This window comes from Euprymna scolopes, chromosome 10 (genome assembly GCF_053919585.1).
Source record: "Euprymna scolopes isolate OS-2025 chromosome 10, ASM5391958v1, whole genome shotgun sequence".
NCBI classification, from domain to species: domain Eukaryota; kingdom Metazoa; phylum Mollusca; class Cephalopoda; order Sepiida; family Sepiolidae; genus Euprymna; species Euprymna scolopes.
In genome coordinates, this window is record NC_136491.1 from 19386026 (window position 1) to 19405947 (window position 19922).

The 19922-nt window shown below is 32.4% G+C and overlaps 1 protein-coding gene across 3 annotated transcripts in view; it reads right to left on the minus strand.

The window, feature by feature from the left end:
- LOC145285834 (E3 ubiquitin-protein ligase NRDP1-like) overlaps window positions 1-19922 on the minus strand; it is a 275090-nt gene that overhangs the window by 104678 nt on the left and 150490 nt on the right. For 2 of the 3 annotated variants that reach the window (XM_080134268.1, XM_080134269.1), the window contains one exon: window positions 1971-2071. In XM_080134268.1, coding sequence (XP_079990394.1) covers window positions 1971-2060 — 90 coding nt within the window. In that variant the 5' untranslated portion in view covers window positions 2061-2071. Of the gene's footprint in view, window positions 1-1970; window positions 2072-19707 lie in introns of all 3 variants that reach the window. The other variant, XM_080134270.1, reaches the window with a different exon arrangement.

Below are 19922 nucleotides of genomic sequence, written 5' to 3' on the forward strand. Positions count from 1 at the left end.
GTATACGTAGTATGACGGTATATTAAAGTGAAACCTGGACAGTAAAGGTTGAGGACATGCGTTGCATGGACTTAAAAGACAGGCTTAGATCTGATGACAACAGAGAAAGATTAAATCTGCACAGTATAGATAGATATGTGCGGAATAAGAGACTTTGTTGGTTTTGTAACATTGAAAGAATGAGAATGCTTGGGTTATTAGATGTAGAACAGTTGAGATAGCAGGGTTAGTAAACAAAGGCTAGTCAAGGAAACTATGGTAGGAAATAATAAGGAAGGATTTGACAGAAATAGAGATAAATGAAGACCTGGCCAGAGAAAGATTAGTTTAAAAATCAATTTCTAAAAGCTATCCAACACATAGCATGTAAAACAGATGTTAACTACTGAATATGATCGCTAATCGACACTATGACGACAGGTGACAAGTACAGATTAAACTTGTCAACAGAAAAGATCAACATCTGTATGATTTTATAAAATGTAAATCTTCTTTAGCAATAACTAGCATTGGTGCCCGGCGTTGCCTGGGTGTTTGGAGGTGTATGCTGAGCAAAAAAAAAAAAAAAAAAAAAAAAAAAAAAAAAAAAAAAAAAACGGTCAATTTTTTTTTTTAACTTTGACCCCTATTATGACCCCTTAACATTTATTGTTTTGGGATCAAATCAAGTTATTAAATTAGATCCATGTCCAAGGAACCTATATCTAAAAGTTCAAGTGTTTAGACCAAAAATTGTCGGAGGAGTTTGGTAGAGTTCTCAAAGGTCAAATTGTTGAACTTTGACCCCTTAACAACCCAACTTCTGGCGAAAAACCGATCACATACATTTTCCCAAATCTCAGTACCCTGTATATCAAATTTCGAGTCTGTAGACTAAAAATTGATAGAGTTATTGCGTAGGAAAATGTACACAGACAGACACACAGATACGCTCACTTTTATAGATAGACTAATAGATTAAACAAAAATATATACGTATACATATATGTGGAAACATTTTTTTGTTTACTGTAAAGATTTTACGCAAATATTATGCAAGTATAAATCATGTAGAATATCTGCATGAATATAATTACACGTTATAGTTAACTCTAGATGATCATCCCATAAGAAAACCGGAAAAACTAATAGGGAATTAATTAAAATAAATGCTTAAAAGAATATGCAAATTAGCTAGATCTTTTGCTAGTAAATGCATTTCCACAACCCATATATAAGAAAATTGTATTTTCTTTTTAAATAAATAGAAAAGAGGGTTTTTAATATGAATATCAATACACAAAAGAAAAACGAATTTATAGGAGTATAGACAAGGCCGCTATGACAGTCAAAACTTCAGAATAAACACAAAATCTCCAAAATTCTCTTGATTGTTTTTGAACTAATTTTTAAAATCAGTTGTTCTTCTCCCCGTATAGTACATGCAAAATTAGTTTCAACTGTAAAAAAACTCTGGTAAAAGTGCACTGGTTGACCACCAGAAGAATTATCTTTAAAAAGTTGCTTATTAGGGTTTGAGTTTTTTTTTCCTGTCAGCGAAAACTGTAAATGTGACATTCGTTTGCAATGAACCCAATTACACCCGATATAAACTCTAGCAAGCAACTTTTTTTTTTTAAAGATAATTCTCCTGGTGGTCAACAAGTGCACTTTCACCAAAAACTAATTATGAACTGTGGAAAAAATGGTTGTCCTATACGCGAAACATCTATTTTGCTTTGAAGCTGGTAAGTGTTCATCTTCATCTCTTGTTACAGATTCCCACTCAAGTGGACTTATCTGAAAGGATACGGCAAGATGAGGAGGGCTGTGTTAACTTGGATACCACAAATCGGCTGTTACGCAGTTAGTAAACAAATGAAGAGTTGATGGTGAGAGCGTAAAGTTGCTTTGAGATGCAATGAAAGATGAAGAAAGAGCAAAAGTAATGTGATGTTTAACAAGAGAAAATACTTGGAATAAAAACTCACCTGAAGTGGATCCTCAAGAACACCGCTGCAGATGGCACAGATCAATTCTTCATCAACATCCCCTTGAAATCGGACAACTTCATAACCCATCTCTTTAATCCCTAGAAAAAGAAAATAGAAAATCAATTATACAAGGTGCTTACAACAAATTTCCAGGCTTCATTTAAAATTGTTATAAACTCTTCCAAATTCAATATGTTATTGCTATACATTTTGAGATGACTGACCAATTTTTATGATTTAAAGTTCAAATGAACAGCTACAGCAGGAATTGGAATACATCCTACTAAAGCCTGATTGTCACAGCTAGTACTTTCAAGAATGCAATCTGGATGTGAAGACACTTTAGAAGAACGATATGCAATAAAATTCTGTTTTGAACTTGGTAAAAAAAAAAAAAAAATGCCACAGAAACGTATGGAAGACTACTTTTAGACCATCTTGGATGAATCAGCATCAGTTTTTGAGTGGCATAAGAGATTCAAGGAAGGCAGGGAGTCTGTGAGGGATGATGAGGTGTGGAAGGAGTAAGTCAGAACACGAGAATTGATTGGCCAAATAAAGAATTTCATGAATAAGGACTGTCGTGTGTCTATAGAGACAATAAGTGCAGTTTGATGTCAGTGTGAGAACTACACGGAATTATTTGTGAAGAACTGAAGATGTGGAAGATTTGCGCGAATGCACCAGCCCACAACTCAATCCTTATCACAGACTATTTAACCAAGATGGGCATTAAGACAGTTCCTCACCCTCCCTATAGTCCAAACCTTGCTCCTTGTGACTTTTAGTTATTCCCTAAGCTCAAGGAAAACCTGCAAGGCTGTCATTATGAAACAACTGAGGAGATGAAATAGGCTGTGATAAGGGTTATTGACACGCTCACACAAGAGGACTTCCATGAGAATTTCCAGAAATTGTTGGCATGGTATAACAAGTGCATTGCAGCCAGAGGAGATTACTTTGAAGGGGACTAAAGTTACATACGTGTACTATCAATAAAAGTGTCCATACGAAAAAAGTCTGGAAACTTCTTAAAGGCACCTTGTAAATACATAAATTTCTAAAAGATAATTATTTTAAGACTTGGTAATATATTTTTTCTGGTCCAATAGCTGTGTTGTTGGCCATGTTGAGGGATTCTTGTAGTTCTCTTTCATTCATGTTATTTTTAGTAGTTTTACTTTAAAAAAAAAAATAAATAAATAAAAATGTTTGTTTGGCTTTTGTCCAATTATGTTTTTAGTTTGGTTTTCAAGGGAAGAATTTTCCAAGAAAAATGTCTTAAAATGTTTCAGATTTCTTTTTTTTCCAGTAACCTTCACAGTATTGTGAATGAGATGTTTTGGAAGAGTATTGATTTTTTTTTTTTATCCCTGATTATTTTTCCCATCATCTGCCATACATAATTCTTCAAGAAAGCAGATGTTCTTGCATAAGCATCATCATAACAGATGTTTAACAAACTGACAATAATAAAACAAACTTTTGAGATTCCAATTACAAACAATGGAATTGGAAGAAACATTTGAAGAAAATGTTCCTAACATTTGATGACCTTTGAATTCAGAAACATTCAATGAAATATGAATTGCTAAAATTTATGATTTTTGGGTTGATAGAAACAGACAAGAGGAAAATCATTGATATGAAGACATTATATATATATACACACACACACTAATGAGCAAAAAAAAAAAAAAAATGGGCCAAGAGTCACAAAAAATGTTTTTCTGATAATTCAATTGATGTGATTGGTCAGGTCAAAACCCAATTTCAATCCAATCGATAATATTTGGTCCATATTATCTTGTGCATTGGTCGGAAGAACTTTTGAGAACAATGACAAACTGTAGGAAGCTGCGCAAAGTGAATGGAATAGCATCTCCTCTTCAGTGTTCCACTTTGGTTGAGAGCATGTCTAAAAGGATTGATCTTCTAAAGAAATAAAAAGGGAATGCGATTCCATCCTAAGCATTTATTAAAGTAAATGCCTTGTTCTGTGTTATTAGTCGTTTAAGTTTCCTTGTTCAATTATTCTTTGTTCAATATAGCTTTTAGTGCAATAAAATGTATAAAATTTGTTTGACCCATTTTTTTTTTTTTGTTCACGAGTGTGCGTGTGTGTGTGTGTGTGTGTATATATATATATATATATATATATATAAGATACATTGAACAAACAACAGTATTAGTATTTTTTTTTTTTTGTTAGATGGATACATAACAGTTGTGCTCTCAACATACGTATATATGTATGCATTATAAAGTAGCATTTTGATGTTTGTCATAGTGACAAATTGGTCATTATCCACTGCAGCCTTTCCTTGGCAATTTCATGGTTGGTAAGTTTATGGGGAAGCTGAATTGAAATAACTATCCAATCTTAGATGGTGACAATCAGTGTCTTTATTAGTGTCAAGTGTTGCTACGTAACCAAAATTAGGTCACATTTTTTCAAGAATTTCTTTGAAACCTTGAGAATTTTTTTTTTTTATATTAATACTAATATATATATATATATATATATTTGCAGCTTTTAAATTTAAATTTCATTCAGAAAAAATATAATTTTCAAAATAAAAATTTATTGTTTGAACAAAAAAATACAATATTTAAATTAATTTTCTTAATCCATGGACTTTCGATGTAGGCTCATCTCTTCAGAGAAAAAGTCATTAGCAAAATATTAATTTTGGTTTGATATAATTTTGATATTTAGCACATATATAGAAAATATATTTTAAAAATTAAATCCCTTTAAGGGACAGAGAGAAAAAAAAAAAAAGATTGGAACAAAAGAAGGATATGAGATTTTGGTATCCAAATAGAATATTAATCCTTAAATAGAATAGGATGGTGTTATTAGGTTCCAGATTGGTTGAAGATTGGTATATTGAAGGTAAAATTCAAGTATATTCAAGTAACATGCTGTAATCCTTTACGAATGGAGAATTTAGAATTATTCCATCTCATTTTTTGGTTATGTAAGATCGGCAGAAATATAACTGTAACCGGTTTTAAAATTCCAATTATGATTTCATCATGATTTTTTTAAATTAAAATATTTATTTGACCAGTTGTGAAAAGTGCTAAATGTTTTTGACTACTAATGGGGGGTATGGCACCAACGATTTCGACGATTGTTTTTATAACCACAAATTATAATAACTAACAAATGAAAACTTCCAAAGTTACTATAAAAATTGTAGAATTTTGGATTCAATCAGTTCGTCGTCGTGTCTGTCACAAACCTGCATTTGATTCTTCGCTGCCATCTTTGTTACTGGGAATTACTTAAGACTCAAGATCGGAACGGCACTGATTCTTCACCGCCATCTTTGTTCAACATAATGTCTCAACACTTAACAAAAAGAGAACATATTTCTACCGATGTTACATAACTAAAAAATAAGACGGAATAATTCAAAATTCTCCATTCATAAAGGATTATGGCATGTTATTCTGGATGATTCATCGAATATAATTGGAAATTGGATTTTACCTTCAATATACCAATCTTCAATCAATCTGGAACCTAATGACACCATTTTATTCTATTCAAGGATTAATATCCTATATGGATACCAAAATCTCATATCTTTTTTGTTTTAACACTTCTTTCTCTTTGTCCCTTAAAGACATTTAATCTTAAAAATATATTTTCCCTTAATCTTAAAAATATATTTTCAATGTATGTGCTAAATATCAAAATTATATAAAACCAGAATTAATATTTTAGTAATGACTTTTCCTGGGGAGATAAGCCTACATGGAAAATCCATGGATTAAGGAAATTAATATAAATATTGTATTTTTGTTCAAACAATAAATTTTTATTTTGAAAATTATTTTTCTGAATGAAATTTAAATATAAAAACTGTAAATTTTAATTTGCTCTATCTAGTATATAGAGCAATTTCATTTGGCTGGAATTGTCTTATGCAAAAATATTACCTCCCAAAAATGTTTTGTAAGACTTGAAACCATAAAATTCATTAATCTGTAATCTAATTCATCACATTATTCTAATATATATACAGTGATGATCATATTTATTGGCACGGTAAAATAAAAGTTAAATTTTGTCTAATAAATTCTAAAAAAGGGATTAAATTAAAGAAAATAACAAAGTATATTATGTATTTTTAACTGGCCTTTCCGATGCAGCAATCGGATTTTAGAAAAAATAAATAACAAAGGAACAACAAACATAATTGCAAAAAACCCTTGTTCAAAATTATTGGCACGGCTTTGTTTTTCTTTTAGTATCAGTATAATATCAATCAATTTCCGGTTTACGTGCTTTCTGAACTTTTTTATAGCCATATTATGCTTGTTTAACGCTAATTCAGTGAATAATTTTTTTCAGATAATTTTTAGATAGCGATTTATTTAAACTATTATAAGTGACTAAATTATAATTTTCAATCGCCATGGTTAAAACTAAGGAACACAGCGAAGACGTCAGGAAGCTTGTTGTAGCATGCCATACCAATGGGGAGGGCTATGATAAGATTTCAAAGAAGCTAAACCTTCCCAAATCCACTGTTAGAGCCATAATAAACAAGTTCAAATCGCAAGGCCACGTTATGAGTTTAGAGGGTAGAGGGAGAAAAAGGATTCTTTCCCCAAGAGATGAACGGAAAATTGTTCGACAAGTAAAACAAAACCCAAGGATCTCTGTTGGGGAGATTGTTGATGAACAGAGCACCTCTGGAGTGAATGTATCTCGACATACAGTTGGTAGAGTTTTGAAGAGAGCTGGTTTAAAAGCATGTTGTCCGAGAAAGACTCCCTTATTGAAGCCTATGCACCTGAAAGCAAGGCTAGTCTTTGCAAAACGTCATATTGATAAAGATGTTGCATTCTGGAAACGTGTTCTATGGACTGACGAAACGAAAATAGAGTTATTTGGCCATAATAAAGTGTCTTATATTTACAGAAAATCTGGCGAAGCTTTCCTGCCTAAGGACACCATACCCACAGTGAAGCACGGTGGAGGCAGTTTGATGTTTTGGGGATCCTTTGCTGCCTCTGGACCAGGGCGACTTATTAAGGTCACAGGTAGCATAAAAAAGGAAGATTATGTTAAAATATTGGATGAAAACCTGAAAGACTCTGCTAAAGAGCTCTCACTTGGTCGTCGTTGGTGGTTCATGCAAGATAATGACCCAAAGCATTCGGCTAAACTGACTAAGAAATGGCTTGAGGACAATCATATTAATGTTTTGGAGTGGCCATCACAAAGCCCAGACCTTAATCCAATTGAAAATTTATGGAGAACATTAAAATTGAGAGTAATGCAAAGGAAGCCTAAGAATCTTATTCAATTGGAGGATTATTGTCAGGAAGAGTGGGCTAAAATTACTACTGAAGAGTGCAACAACTTGGTTGTAAACTATGAAAAGCGACTGAGGAAGGTAATCAAGGCCAAAGGCTATACAATTGATTATTAAATAAATCGTGCCAATAATTTTGAACAAGGGTTTTTTGCAATTATGTTTGTTGTTCCTTTGTTATTTATTTTTTCTAAAATCCGATTGCTGCATCGGAAAGGCCAGTTAAAAATACATAATATACTTTGTTATTTTCTTTAATTTAATCCCTTTTTTAGAATTTATTAGACAAAATTTAACTTTTATTTTACCGTGCCAATAAATATGATCATCACTGTGTATATATATATATATATATATATATATTATATACATACATACACACACACAGATTTAATTCAAAACAGATTTTTCCATTAATAAATGTTAGCATACTATGTTTATTGCCGCCCCTCACCATCCATTGTAATACTTATGGTATATTTTAATTGACAGAGGTATGTGAGATGAGATAAAGAAAAAGAAAACAATATAAATCCGTTGAATTATTGAAACATACATAATTTAAAAATGCAATAAAGAAAAAAGAAAAAAAAGAAAACATTGAACCAATCTGGAACTTGTTAATAGTTAAAGACTACATAAACATATGGAAGTCAAAAAAACGCAATAAATGCCTAATTGAGTTCTACTGCTTGTCATTATAATAACCTTCTCTAATATCAAATGGGAATTATATTCTGAAGGCTTCTAAAATAAGATTAATGTCATTAAAAAACAATTCACAATGTTTTTAATGGAACAAACAGAAGTCATATGTTTTTGTCCTAAAATTTTTTTTCAGTATCTTTGCTTAATATCAGAGTTTGTGGCATAACTTTGGGGCAGTATTCAAAATTTGTCATTTGGATAAGCTAAAAAAAAAAAAAAAGTTTTAAACTATTTTAAATCGTTTGGAATCCCAGCAAATGTCTCTCAGAAATTACTTTTAAGAACTTTGTCCTTATCAATAAAAAAGATTTTTTATCCCTTCTTAAATTAATGCTGAGACTTCTTCAAAAACGAATTAATTTTTAACGTTGGTCACCAATAGATAGATATTGCTGAAATGTGGTACTCCTGTGACTGTTTTACAAGTGCTTTAATAGTAAGTGCTTGGACAAACTCCAAGCACGAGTACTCCCTCAATGTAAATACCCCTAACAAGCAGCAAAATCTCACCCCTACACTATAGGAGATCCTTAGATGTCAAAGGCTTTTACTCAAATAGCTTCTTCCCTCAAATTGCTAGATTTTGGAATTCCATCCCAGACTCTTCCCTGACTGTCTTGACAGACAGAAGTTCAAATGTAATGTGAACAGACATCTCGCTCTCAAACTCCCTACATAGTATCCCTGCAGATCTGATCCCAAATAGTAATCCCTTATGATTTAGTGGCACTGTTTTTTGTTTGTGGTGAAAAAACAGTAAAAAAATGATCAAGAGAATGGCCCTCTCCTACTGACCTTAGAATATCTTCCTCTAAAACTCTTTTTGGCTCAGAAGCACCATGGATCCAATGAAGGATATTCAATTGCCCTAAAATAGGAATGAGACTATCAAACGGTATGGCAAGATGGAGCTGCAAAACCAATCCAACCATCTGCAAATGTGGAGAGGCGGACTATACGATGCAACACTGCTTTATCTGTCCTGCATAATCGAACGAGTTTTGTAAAGTTTAATGACTATGCAAATGACAGTGAAAAAATGATCACATATTTCAAAGACACACAAAAGTGCAGAATATACAACAGGTTGAGAACAATCTACTCCAGCAAATTAAATATAGTTTCAAATTCTCAGGTCATCTACCAACTTCAGATTAACATGCCACGAGAAAACTGAAAAGCATTATTGCTAAAATAATGAACACATACCACAATGCAAACAGTCCAATCCACGTAAACAACAATCTTGATTATTATGCTAACATTTATAGATTAAAATTACATTTTGATTTTGGGAACCTTTTAAAAATTGTTTCAGCACACTTCAAATTTTTTTTTCGGGATGCTTTCAAAACTTTGAACCCCGATTAATACTAGATGCACAATGAGATAATGATTAAGAAAATCTAGCAAATCAGTATAATTAAGCGAGAGTTAGATTCACACTGGATAGTACTTCAACCATATATAAACAAATAGTGACTTTTTTTTTCAACAACCTGTATAGTATTTTTATCTTCTTACAAAAGTTGTAACAAGAATCGACTATTGCAATTTTTTAGTCGCATGCAAGCGACTCTTTAAGTCACTCCGTCAGTCCGTAACACTTTTGTGCTTGGCCTTTTAATTGTAAAATTTTTCATTATAGAAATAAACTATATAAACAAGATGAAAGTGTAGTATCTGTTCTTACTACATGCTGTACTTATGTAACTTTGTGATATAAAGTGGGGGATCACTTTTCTGTATTAATTTAATGTAAAATGATCACCCACTTTACAACCAGTCAGTCTCAAAGCCATTCAAGTCATTCTCCAGATCATTCAAGTTGTTTTTGAAGAATTCCAGTTATTTTTTAAGCATTCAAGTCATTCTTAAGGTCATTCAATTCATTCTTAAGTTCATTAAAGTCATTCTAAGTCATTTACTTTATTTATTTAAGTCATTTCAGTCCATTTTTCGGTCATTTTAGTTTATCTTTAAGAATTTCATGTCAATCCTACATTCATTCATTACACGAGGGCACGCGACTAATGGCTATCGGCCTTGTTTTTTTAGTGTGCATATATGCATAACTGAAAAATCATATTTTCATGTTATTTCTCTGACTATTACCTTTCTGTGAGTCCAGATTTGTACAGTCAATGTAAAAACACTGATCTATAATCAATGTAAATGTAAAAACACTGATCTACTATAGTCAGCAATTGAGCTTGCAGGACAAAATCCATATTGCTTGTAACTAAGATTAATTTTGCTAAAATGATTGACAACTTCTGGATTTATTACAGATTGAAACAACTAATGATGTTTACCAAGATAATCATCTGTACTGAAAGGCAGAAGATTTGTCACCAGTATTAAGAAATACTCAGTAACAGACAAAATTTTCCAAGGAGATAGAAAGGATTTTTGGGTTTGTATTATCTTGCTTTTGATAACATTTGCTATACATTTGTTTGTTGACAATTTTTTTGAATCTATGTGTATAGAAATACAAATCCGGATTTTACCTTTAATAATGATTGAATAGCTTTGTAAGGATAGGAGCAAATTCTACCAGTTACAGATTCCTAAACACAACGAGGGGAATGTTGTACATCATCACATTTGGCTTGTGTGCGAATGAGATAGGTTCGCCAATTTTTATGCTAGTGTGTAAAAAAAAGATCCATTACTTTTGTAAATGAATATTAATAATTTCTTACAGATAAAAATATGTTGGAGAATGTTAGAAAAATGAATAGATTTACTTTAGAGCTGAGGTTCCCAACTTGATGTTGGATCAGCAAACAATTTTCCAGATAAAATTGTTATCCATTTTTACCTGAGAATGTATAAATTTAAAGCAAAAATGAGTAAAGAAATCGCTTAAAATTAAAATACAGGACAGTTATTTTTCTTACTTTTAAACAAGCCGTGTCTAAAAGTTTACTGTGGTTTACTTATAAAGTCACACGGCTGCTTTTATTCACAACTTTCAGTATTTGTACATTTTTCTTTTTTTCAAAAATAGTTTTAAAAAAATACAGAGAGAAACATGACAAACGGTATATCATAAATTTATCAACTAAAAATAGTTTTAAAAAAATACAGAGAGAAACATGACTAAACAGTATATCATAAATTTATCAACTAAAATGAAACTCATTTTATATTAGCACTATAGCGTGATCAGAAATGGCCATGGTGTAGCGGTTATCCTTTCTTCTTAATAGTATTGATCCTGAGAGAGATTTATTAATAGAACAAGTGAAGCATGCATGGTCCCCCGTTAGTGCACACTGAACAAAGCATAAAAAAATGACTAACTTCACTCCTCCCCCCATTTAGCCCCAAAAGTCCCCAGGTGACGTTAAATCCTGGTGAAAATGAACAAACAGTGCAGTTTTAGACCTTAACACAAATAAATTTGAGTTCTGCACCATGCAAAAAAAAAGAAATGACTAAGTACATTATTTGCACCCCCCCCTCCACACTCCATTTAGCCCCCAAAGTCCCCAAGACCTTAACGTACTTAAATTTGAGTTCAGCACCATGGAAAACTGCTAAATAGACATGCACAAAAAAAAAAATGGAGTGTTTTTATTAGCCCTAAAAGAGCCCCTGGGGCACACTCAAGAGTTATCGCAAAGTATAGACAAACAAAATCATATAGAAACCAGTTACAACTTTTCAGGAAGTTTTATAAAAGTCCAAGGCATCAATTTTTTTTTAATAAGCACAAAAGTGTCAATTTTAGCTATTTTAACCCAAAAGACATCCCTAAGGGGGCAACCAGAGTTTCCCTAGAAAATCCGCTCTACTCATATCATGTTTAACGTTTGTGCAAAATTTTTAAAAATTCTAAGGTGTAGTTATTGAGAAAAGTGCGGACAGGCGAACGGACAAGGATAAATTTACAGGTCCATCCTCCTCCTTTTGTCGGAGGGGGGGGGAGGAACCAAAGAGAATATTTCAATCTTACTATACGATTAGATTATACAGACTGATGTCACTTAACATATGTGTATATGAAATAGTAATCCTTCATTCTATCAAAGATCAATGTGTATTCATTTTTATATAAGTAAATGTATGTACTTGCATGCCACTGTGCAAAAGTTATCCAGGGCAAACATGTGCCTTTTTTCTAGCCCCACCCTCCTGCTGAAAACATTTCAAGTGATGGAAAAACAATAAAACAAATAAAAATCAGACAAGCATCACAGACTTCTCCTCAACTTAAATTCAGAAAATCTTTTAATATAAAGTCTTGGTGCTTTCTCCTTAATTATTTAGGCCATCAGAAATGATAATTTATATATGAAAATTAAATCATTGACGCAATTCTGATTTTATATGAATATTTTAGTAATATATCTAGATAAGGACAAGAGTGCTGTCATCTTTGACAGAGTGTACATAAATGTGATTATATAATTACGAGGTACCTTCAATAAGTTTCAAGACTTTTTTCATATGGTTACTTTTATTGATAGTACACACATGAAACTCTAGTCCCTTCAAAGTAATCTTCTCCAGCTGTAATGCACCTATTGTACTGTTCTAACAACTTCTGGAAGGACCCATGGAAGTCCTCTTGTAGGAACATGTCAATGACCCTCATCACAGCCTTTTCATCTCAATTGTCTCATAACGACAGCCTCTAAAGTTTTTCTTGGGCTTAAGGTATAATCAAAAGTCACAAGGGAGCAAGGTCAGAAGGATGCAAAACTGTCTTGATGCCCATCTTGGTCAAATAGTTTGTGACAAGGATGGAATTGTGAACTGGTGCATTCACACAAATATGCATCTTCAGTTCCTCACAAATAATTGTGTGTACAGTCCCCACACTGATATCAAACTGTGTGCTTATTGTCTCTACAGACATACGACAGTCCTTATCAATGAAATTCTTTATTTAGCCAATTAACGCTGATGTTCTGAATTTCTTACTCCTCCCACACTTCTCATCCCTCACAGACTCTCTAACTTCCTTGAATCTCTTATGCCACTCAAAAACTGATGTTCGATTCATGCAAGATGGTCCAAACGCAATTTGAAGCATTCCATACATTTATGTGGTATTTTTCCCCAAGTTTAAAACAGAATTTTATCGCATATCGTTCTTCTAAATCTTCTAGATTGCATTTTTGAAATTCACCAGCTGTGACAATCAAGCTTTAGTAGGGTGTATTCCAATTCCTGCTGTAGCTGTTTATGTAATCTGAAATCATAAAAATTGGTCAGTCATCTAAGTTGCACAGCAATAACATATTGAATTTTCAAGAGCTTACAACAATTTCAAATGCCTATACAAAAAAAATCTGGAAACTTATTGAAGGCACCTCACGCACGTACACACATTAACATAAATGATGGTAGCATCGCTACAAACACTTAACAGCCTTTGCTTTATTGCCGTTCAATGATATGCATGAAATATGCAGTTCCACATTGGATACAATGGACAACGGAATTTGTACTGTGATTACTCTTAATTCAGGAATAGTCTGAGGATCGTTTTTTGATAGACACTATCTTTGAGATAAGACTAGATTTTTATGTGTCAGGTTAAGGCCAGGCGAGTGTGAAGCTCATTCAGGATCACACTTGACTGATGAGACGATCACCCAAGTGCCCCTGCATATAATTAAAGAGCAAAATATATATATAAAAAAATATTTTAAAACATTCATGACTGGAATTTATTTGTATCACATGTTTGAATTGCAGTTAATTGTTGTGAATTTTATGAATGAGCAGCAGGGAGACCCAACATTGTTCAGCACTGAATAAGGATTAACAAATGTCCCACACAATTTCTTATTGTCATTGAAATTAGTAAAATTTCCCATTTTTCAATCAAATCAATTGATTGCATGCTCTAGTTGGGGAGTCACACTGGTGCACCAGGAGTGACCTTCACATACTTTCTCGCAGTGACTTAGTCCACAATACATTGTAGTCTACATTGCACTGTAGAGAACTTGCTGTTGATTTTATAACACTTATATAATGGCTTCAAATAAAGTTTAAAATTTAAAAGTCAAGTATCATGATTCAATTGTGCCTGAAATGGAAACATTCATTTCTAACATGCCCCTGTTTTATTCAAAGAACCAACTGTTGATTTTATATGCTGGGTCTTTCTGCTTGTGCAGTGATAAAATTTCTTAAGTGCACTTGTGATGTTATTAGGTCTTATAAGGTGTTAACTTTGTTCAAAACGAAATTGTTCCTTCTTTAATTGGATTTTCTAATTAACGATTATCGATACTTATCAAAGGCACTGATACAAAACCTTTCTAAGAATACTCCCAGACACAAAGTATATTTGCATGGAATTTCATAAAATTCGGCCCAGCCGTTTTGGAATCTATAGGGAACGAGCTCTCACACAAAGTGCCTTTTATATATAAACAGAAATTCCATGGATGGGTTCTTTTTAACCTTTAACTTTAATTATAGAAATTTATTTTTATTTTTTTGGTGATGGCATCCACTTCTGTCCGATCATCACGTTTAAATTTCAAATGGCAGTTCCAATTGCTAAATGCATAGATTGAGAGATTTAATAAAAACAGTCGTTCTTGTTACTATAGAAACAATGAATAAAAAAAAAAGACTGTCTAAATGTAAATTCACAATCTGTTTTCAAATGAGAAATTGAACAAAACTGCATATTCGTTCAAAATTATTCCAATGTGTGCATTTGAATAACTAAACAAAATCTTTGAATCTTTTACATGCACAAACCTTTTTTTCAATTATTCCAGTAATTACAGGAGCAATTGAACATGAAAAAGAATTTCAAAAACTATCTGATGAACCAAGTGTATGAGAAATACAAACAGTTGCACTTAAAATGCAGAAATCAAAATTATATATCTACACCATATCAACACCAGGATATGGCATTAATCCATTCCGGAGTTTGTGATTGTAAGGTGAAATCGCCGTATGGCGGGGCAGAAGCAAAATTTTATACAGTACATATTAAAAATAATTAACAAAATACAGTACAGTATATAATACACATGTATATAATCAAATAACATAAATAACACTGTAAGGCAGGGCAGATACCGTCACCAGGGGACGGAAAATCATCGTATTCCACATTGTAATCTGAAAACACCATACTGTGGGTTCTATTGTATATATAAGTGAGAATTATGTGTGTGCGTGGACACTTCTCAACCTATATACTCGACAAATTGATCTATGGACTTGAAATTTGGTATACAGAGTATTCAGACACGTGGAAAACTTTTTTATCGTTTTTCATCCGGAAAAAAGGGTTGCTGAAGGATCAAAATTGAAACATTTGTACATGGGAGGGGGATCATCGGATTTTTATCTGTTTATCAACTGTTTCACAAATGCGGATGCGTGAATCATAGGTTTGAAAACACTTTTTAGAGATCGTGTAAAGCTGGCTACTCGACTCACTGTTTTCAGATTTTGGTTCTGATCTCGGCTTGAGTATTTATTTATTTTTTTTTTTGACTTACAAGAAATGAACTGTTTAGAAAAAACAATATTCACATGCACATGCGAGTATTATTTTTTTAAAAAAGGAATTTAACATTATGTTTAATACCTACGGTATTTCTGTTTATAATTAGAAATCTGCATTAATTAAAATATTTACGCATATTTTACAATCGGGCAACACTGGGTGGCCTGCTAGTATGTGTCTGTGTGTGTGTTGAAATTAGACTTAAAAATTTTAAAGTCGAATGTCAACAAATTCTTGGTGTGTGATCCTCTTGAATAATCCAATTCCATTCTATTTCAACCATGCTCTCCAATCTTCCAGATGTTGGTCTCATTGTTTGGCTGAAAATCTCAGTAGCCCTTATACTAGAGTAACACTTGGGCCTTATACTAGAGTAACACTTGGGCCTTATACTAGAGTAACACTTGGGCCTTATACTAGAGTAACACTTGGGCCTTATACTAGAGTAACACTTGGGCCTTATACTAGAGTAACACTTGGGCCTTATACTAGAGTAACACTTGGGCCTTATACTAGAGTAACACTTGGGCCTTATACTAGAGTAACACTTGGGCCTTATACTAGAGTAACACTTGGGCCTTATACTAGAGTAACACTTGGGCCTTAATAAGCAATAACGCATTGATAAAAAGAATGTGGTCAGGACAAAAATCTTACATATTTCATGTAAACTTGATTGTTTACATAAAAATTCAACATACCTTCAATTGTAATGCCTTGTGGTGCTTTTATTCTTACTATTTTCTGTAAACATTGGCACATTGGCAATTATTTTAAACAAAAGTATTCAGCCCACATCACTATACGTACTTAACATCCCAAATTTATATTTCCAATGTTTGCTCTCAGTTATTTATGAAAACATTTTCAAAATCAAACCAAATCTAACAATTTTTCATTAGAAGAATTGCAATTTATCTGAATATCCTTAACTGCCAAAATTTTTTAATGCAATAAATGAATTTTTCAATCATGAAACCCACATGTGATGGAAGTTAACCTGCAACTGATGCAGCAATACAAACAAACCCCTCATCTACTTCTTCAACCATGCATAGACCTGTACTTTGAAAACCAGTTGGTCTGACAAGCCATAAGTTTGTTTTTGTTTTTTTGAAAGGCGACTTGAAAGTATAATTTGGCGGTTAAGGATTAACATCTAACAAAAAATAAAACGATTAAAGAGAAAAACATTTGATAAACCATAAAAAATTTGTGAATGCATTTTTTATATAATGCAATCTTCCATTTTTTATAATTTATCTGAATATATTGAACATTTATGACAGAACTTGTTAAATACAAAAAAAAAAAAAAAAAAAAAAAAAACTAAAAAAAGTTTTTGAGTTAATTTGCATTTTGCAATGGTACTTAATGCAAAAAAAATCCAATAACTTTCTTCGTTTATCAAACTAAAATGGGGTTTGCACGGGATACTGCAATCCAGATTCGTTTGATCGCAAGTTATAGTCTGAGTAATGAGTCACACCATCTGTCGCAAAAACTCCAAAAAGATTTTACATACATAACTCAAAAAATATAAAATTTTGAGCAAAAAATGTTATTAAAGATCTTTGTATTGAGCAATTTTTAAATGAAAATTGCAAAAATTTATGTAACAGTGTGTATACACACAATGTTTGCAATAGTTTTTGATAAATAAAAAGTTTCAGAACTTTAATAGTGATAAAGTGCAATAGATAAGCACTATTAGTGAGATACCATGGATGACTGGAAAATACTGGATTATTGGAAGAAAGTAACAAATAAACACGTTAAATTTTTTTAGCTTCAGTTCAATGCTCCTTGAATCCGCAAAGGTCATGAAAAGCTAGCTGGAGAATTGTGATGCAAATGTCGAAACGGGAAGGATTATTGTAGCGGTTCTGGCTGCATTTGCACAACAAAATTTGTTGAAAAGCTGCTAAAAACGGTGCAGCAGAATCCTTTATGAGAAAGATGGGCATCAGAGCAACGACTATGAAGAAAGCATTAAATGAGGATCTTCGTTAATCCTTTATGCAAAAGTTGCAAAGGCCAACTACTCGGCACCAAGGCCCAAAAGAACTGCCTTATCAAAGCCAAGAAAGTCTGAAGATAAACACCCAGTTGAACTAGGAATGTCCCGGTTCTGAGATGAGAAGAATTTCTGCCAGGGTCAGTTGCACTATGTGCAAGACAATCTCCATGAAGTCTTGTAGGTTCTCTGATTTACTGAGGGATTTTAGATGTGTTTCCATACCATGTCACACCGCCTTACATCTTCAAAAAGGAACTTTGACTCAATTCAGATGACTATATTGAGTGTTAACTGTTGTCAAATACTGGGTGGAGAGAGTGACTGCAGAAACGCCATACATATGGAAACAGGACTCTGCTGTGTCAAATCAGAAAAACCCAGAAGTGTCTGTTTGAGAACTGACTTCCATCATAATATCTGACCTCCAACTCGACTAATTACAATCCTATGCATAACATGTTTGAGGTTCAGATCGCACCTAAAAGTTGTGGAGACCGAGGATGGTTTCTTCAAATGTGCTGTAAGAGATGAACTTTGAAGTTTGATAATACATTAATTATTAGATAAGATACATTTTTCTTTGCAAAATTTCAAATTTATCCTTAAACCAAAATATATTTTTATTTCTATGTATAGAATTCATTCCTAAACTAATTAACCAATCATTATGAATTTCAGAACACAAGTCCAAACATGGCTTATGCAAAGTGGGTAAAACGGGTGGAAATTATAACCGATTTTTGTGAAATTTTAACAGCTATCTCTATCTCTATAATATAAAAGGAACTGTGTGTGTGTGTGTGAGAGTGAGTGAGTGAGAGAGTTCCCTATGAACTCTGAAATGACTGGGCGATTTTTTTTTTACATTTCACATGAAGATACTTGATGTGTCTGGGTATGTTCTTACATAAGTTTTGTATCAGAATGCATCTGATAAGTATAGGAAATTGCTAATCACAAAAATCCAATTAAAAAAAGGAATTTTGATTAAAGATAACTTTTATACAACTTAATATTATAAGGGTATTTGAGAAGTTTTATCACCGCACAAGCAGAAAGGTCCAACCTATAAAATCAACTGTCAATTCTTTCATAAGACAGGGTTGTGTTCTAAATGAATGCTTTTTTTAGAGCACAATTGAACCATAATACTTTTTTGTATGCTTAACATAGGATTCAAGTGATTATGTAAAAATAATTTCATAAAATCAACAGTTGGTTATTTGATAAGACAGGGGTACTTTCGAAATGAATGTTTCGTTTTAGAGCACAATTGAACCTTGATGCTTGTCTTTTGTATTTTAAACTTTTATGCAAGCAATTATTTACAGATAATTTTATAAAACCAACAGTAGATTCTTTTACAGTGCAATGTAGACTACAATGTATTTTGGACTAAGTCACTGTGGGGAGGCATGTGAAGCTTCCTCCCTGCACACTGCAGAGGAGGGGTTCTAACTAGAGCAGGCAATCAATGAATTTGATTAAAAAATGGGCGATTTCTGTATTTCGATGACAAAAGTATGCGAGGGGGGAACATTTGATGATCCTCATTTAATCTCGGACAACATTGGGTCTCCCTTCTAGTGAGATGTAAATTAAAACATGTTATCCAAATTTCAGTTTATTTGAAGTATTTTAAAGTGTTTTTAGAGGGAATAATATAAGCACAACCTCTTATTTGAAAATTAAAATTTCAATTTCTTAAGACTCTTTAAGCTTAAGCCTTAAATTTTAGACATTTTCTAAGATCATGTCAAGGATTTGGGTCAAAATATTGGAATAAGGATTATAAAGGAGGTTTAGTAGCTTTATATCTTGATTTTAATCTTTGCAAGGGGTCATAAAATTAATGCCAAATTCTTTTGTTTGGAGAATTAATTTTACCTGTCCTGTCTGTGCATGCATATGTGTGCGTAAGTGAAAAAGAAAAAGAGAGACAACCATGAAAAAAAAAAAAAAAAAAAAAAAAAAAAAAAAAAAAAAAAAAAAAAAAAAAAAAAAAAAAAAAAAAACAAACAAAATGGTTAACAGTTCTAATGACAAACAAGGCAGAAATGACTTGAAGAGAGAAGGAAATGATATGCAAAGCAGTTAATATCAGGTGAGAAAATTAATAAATTGACAAACAAAATCGTTCATTTTTATGTTTGTGTTTACTTGAGTTTCTTCATTGTGGTCTCACTAGACAAATAGTAAACGGATTCCATCAGTAAATATCCCAAGGGAGAATAGCTTATGCAAAAATAATTGGCAAGGTATGCACGTGTAGATGCACCATCTCATTTTTCATACTGGCATTTTTTTTTTTTTTTTTTTTTTTTTTTTACTCCAATATTGATCCCAGTTGATAGCAATCATACAAAATGGTACAT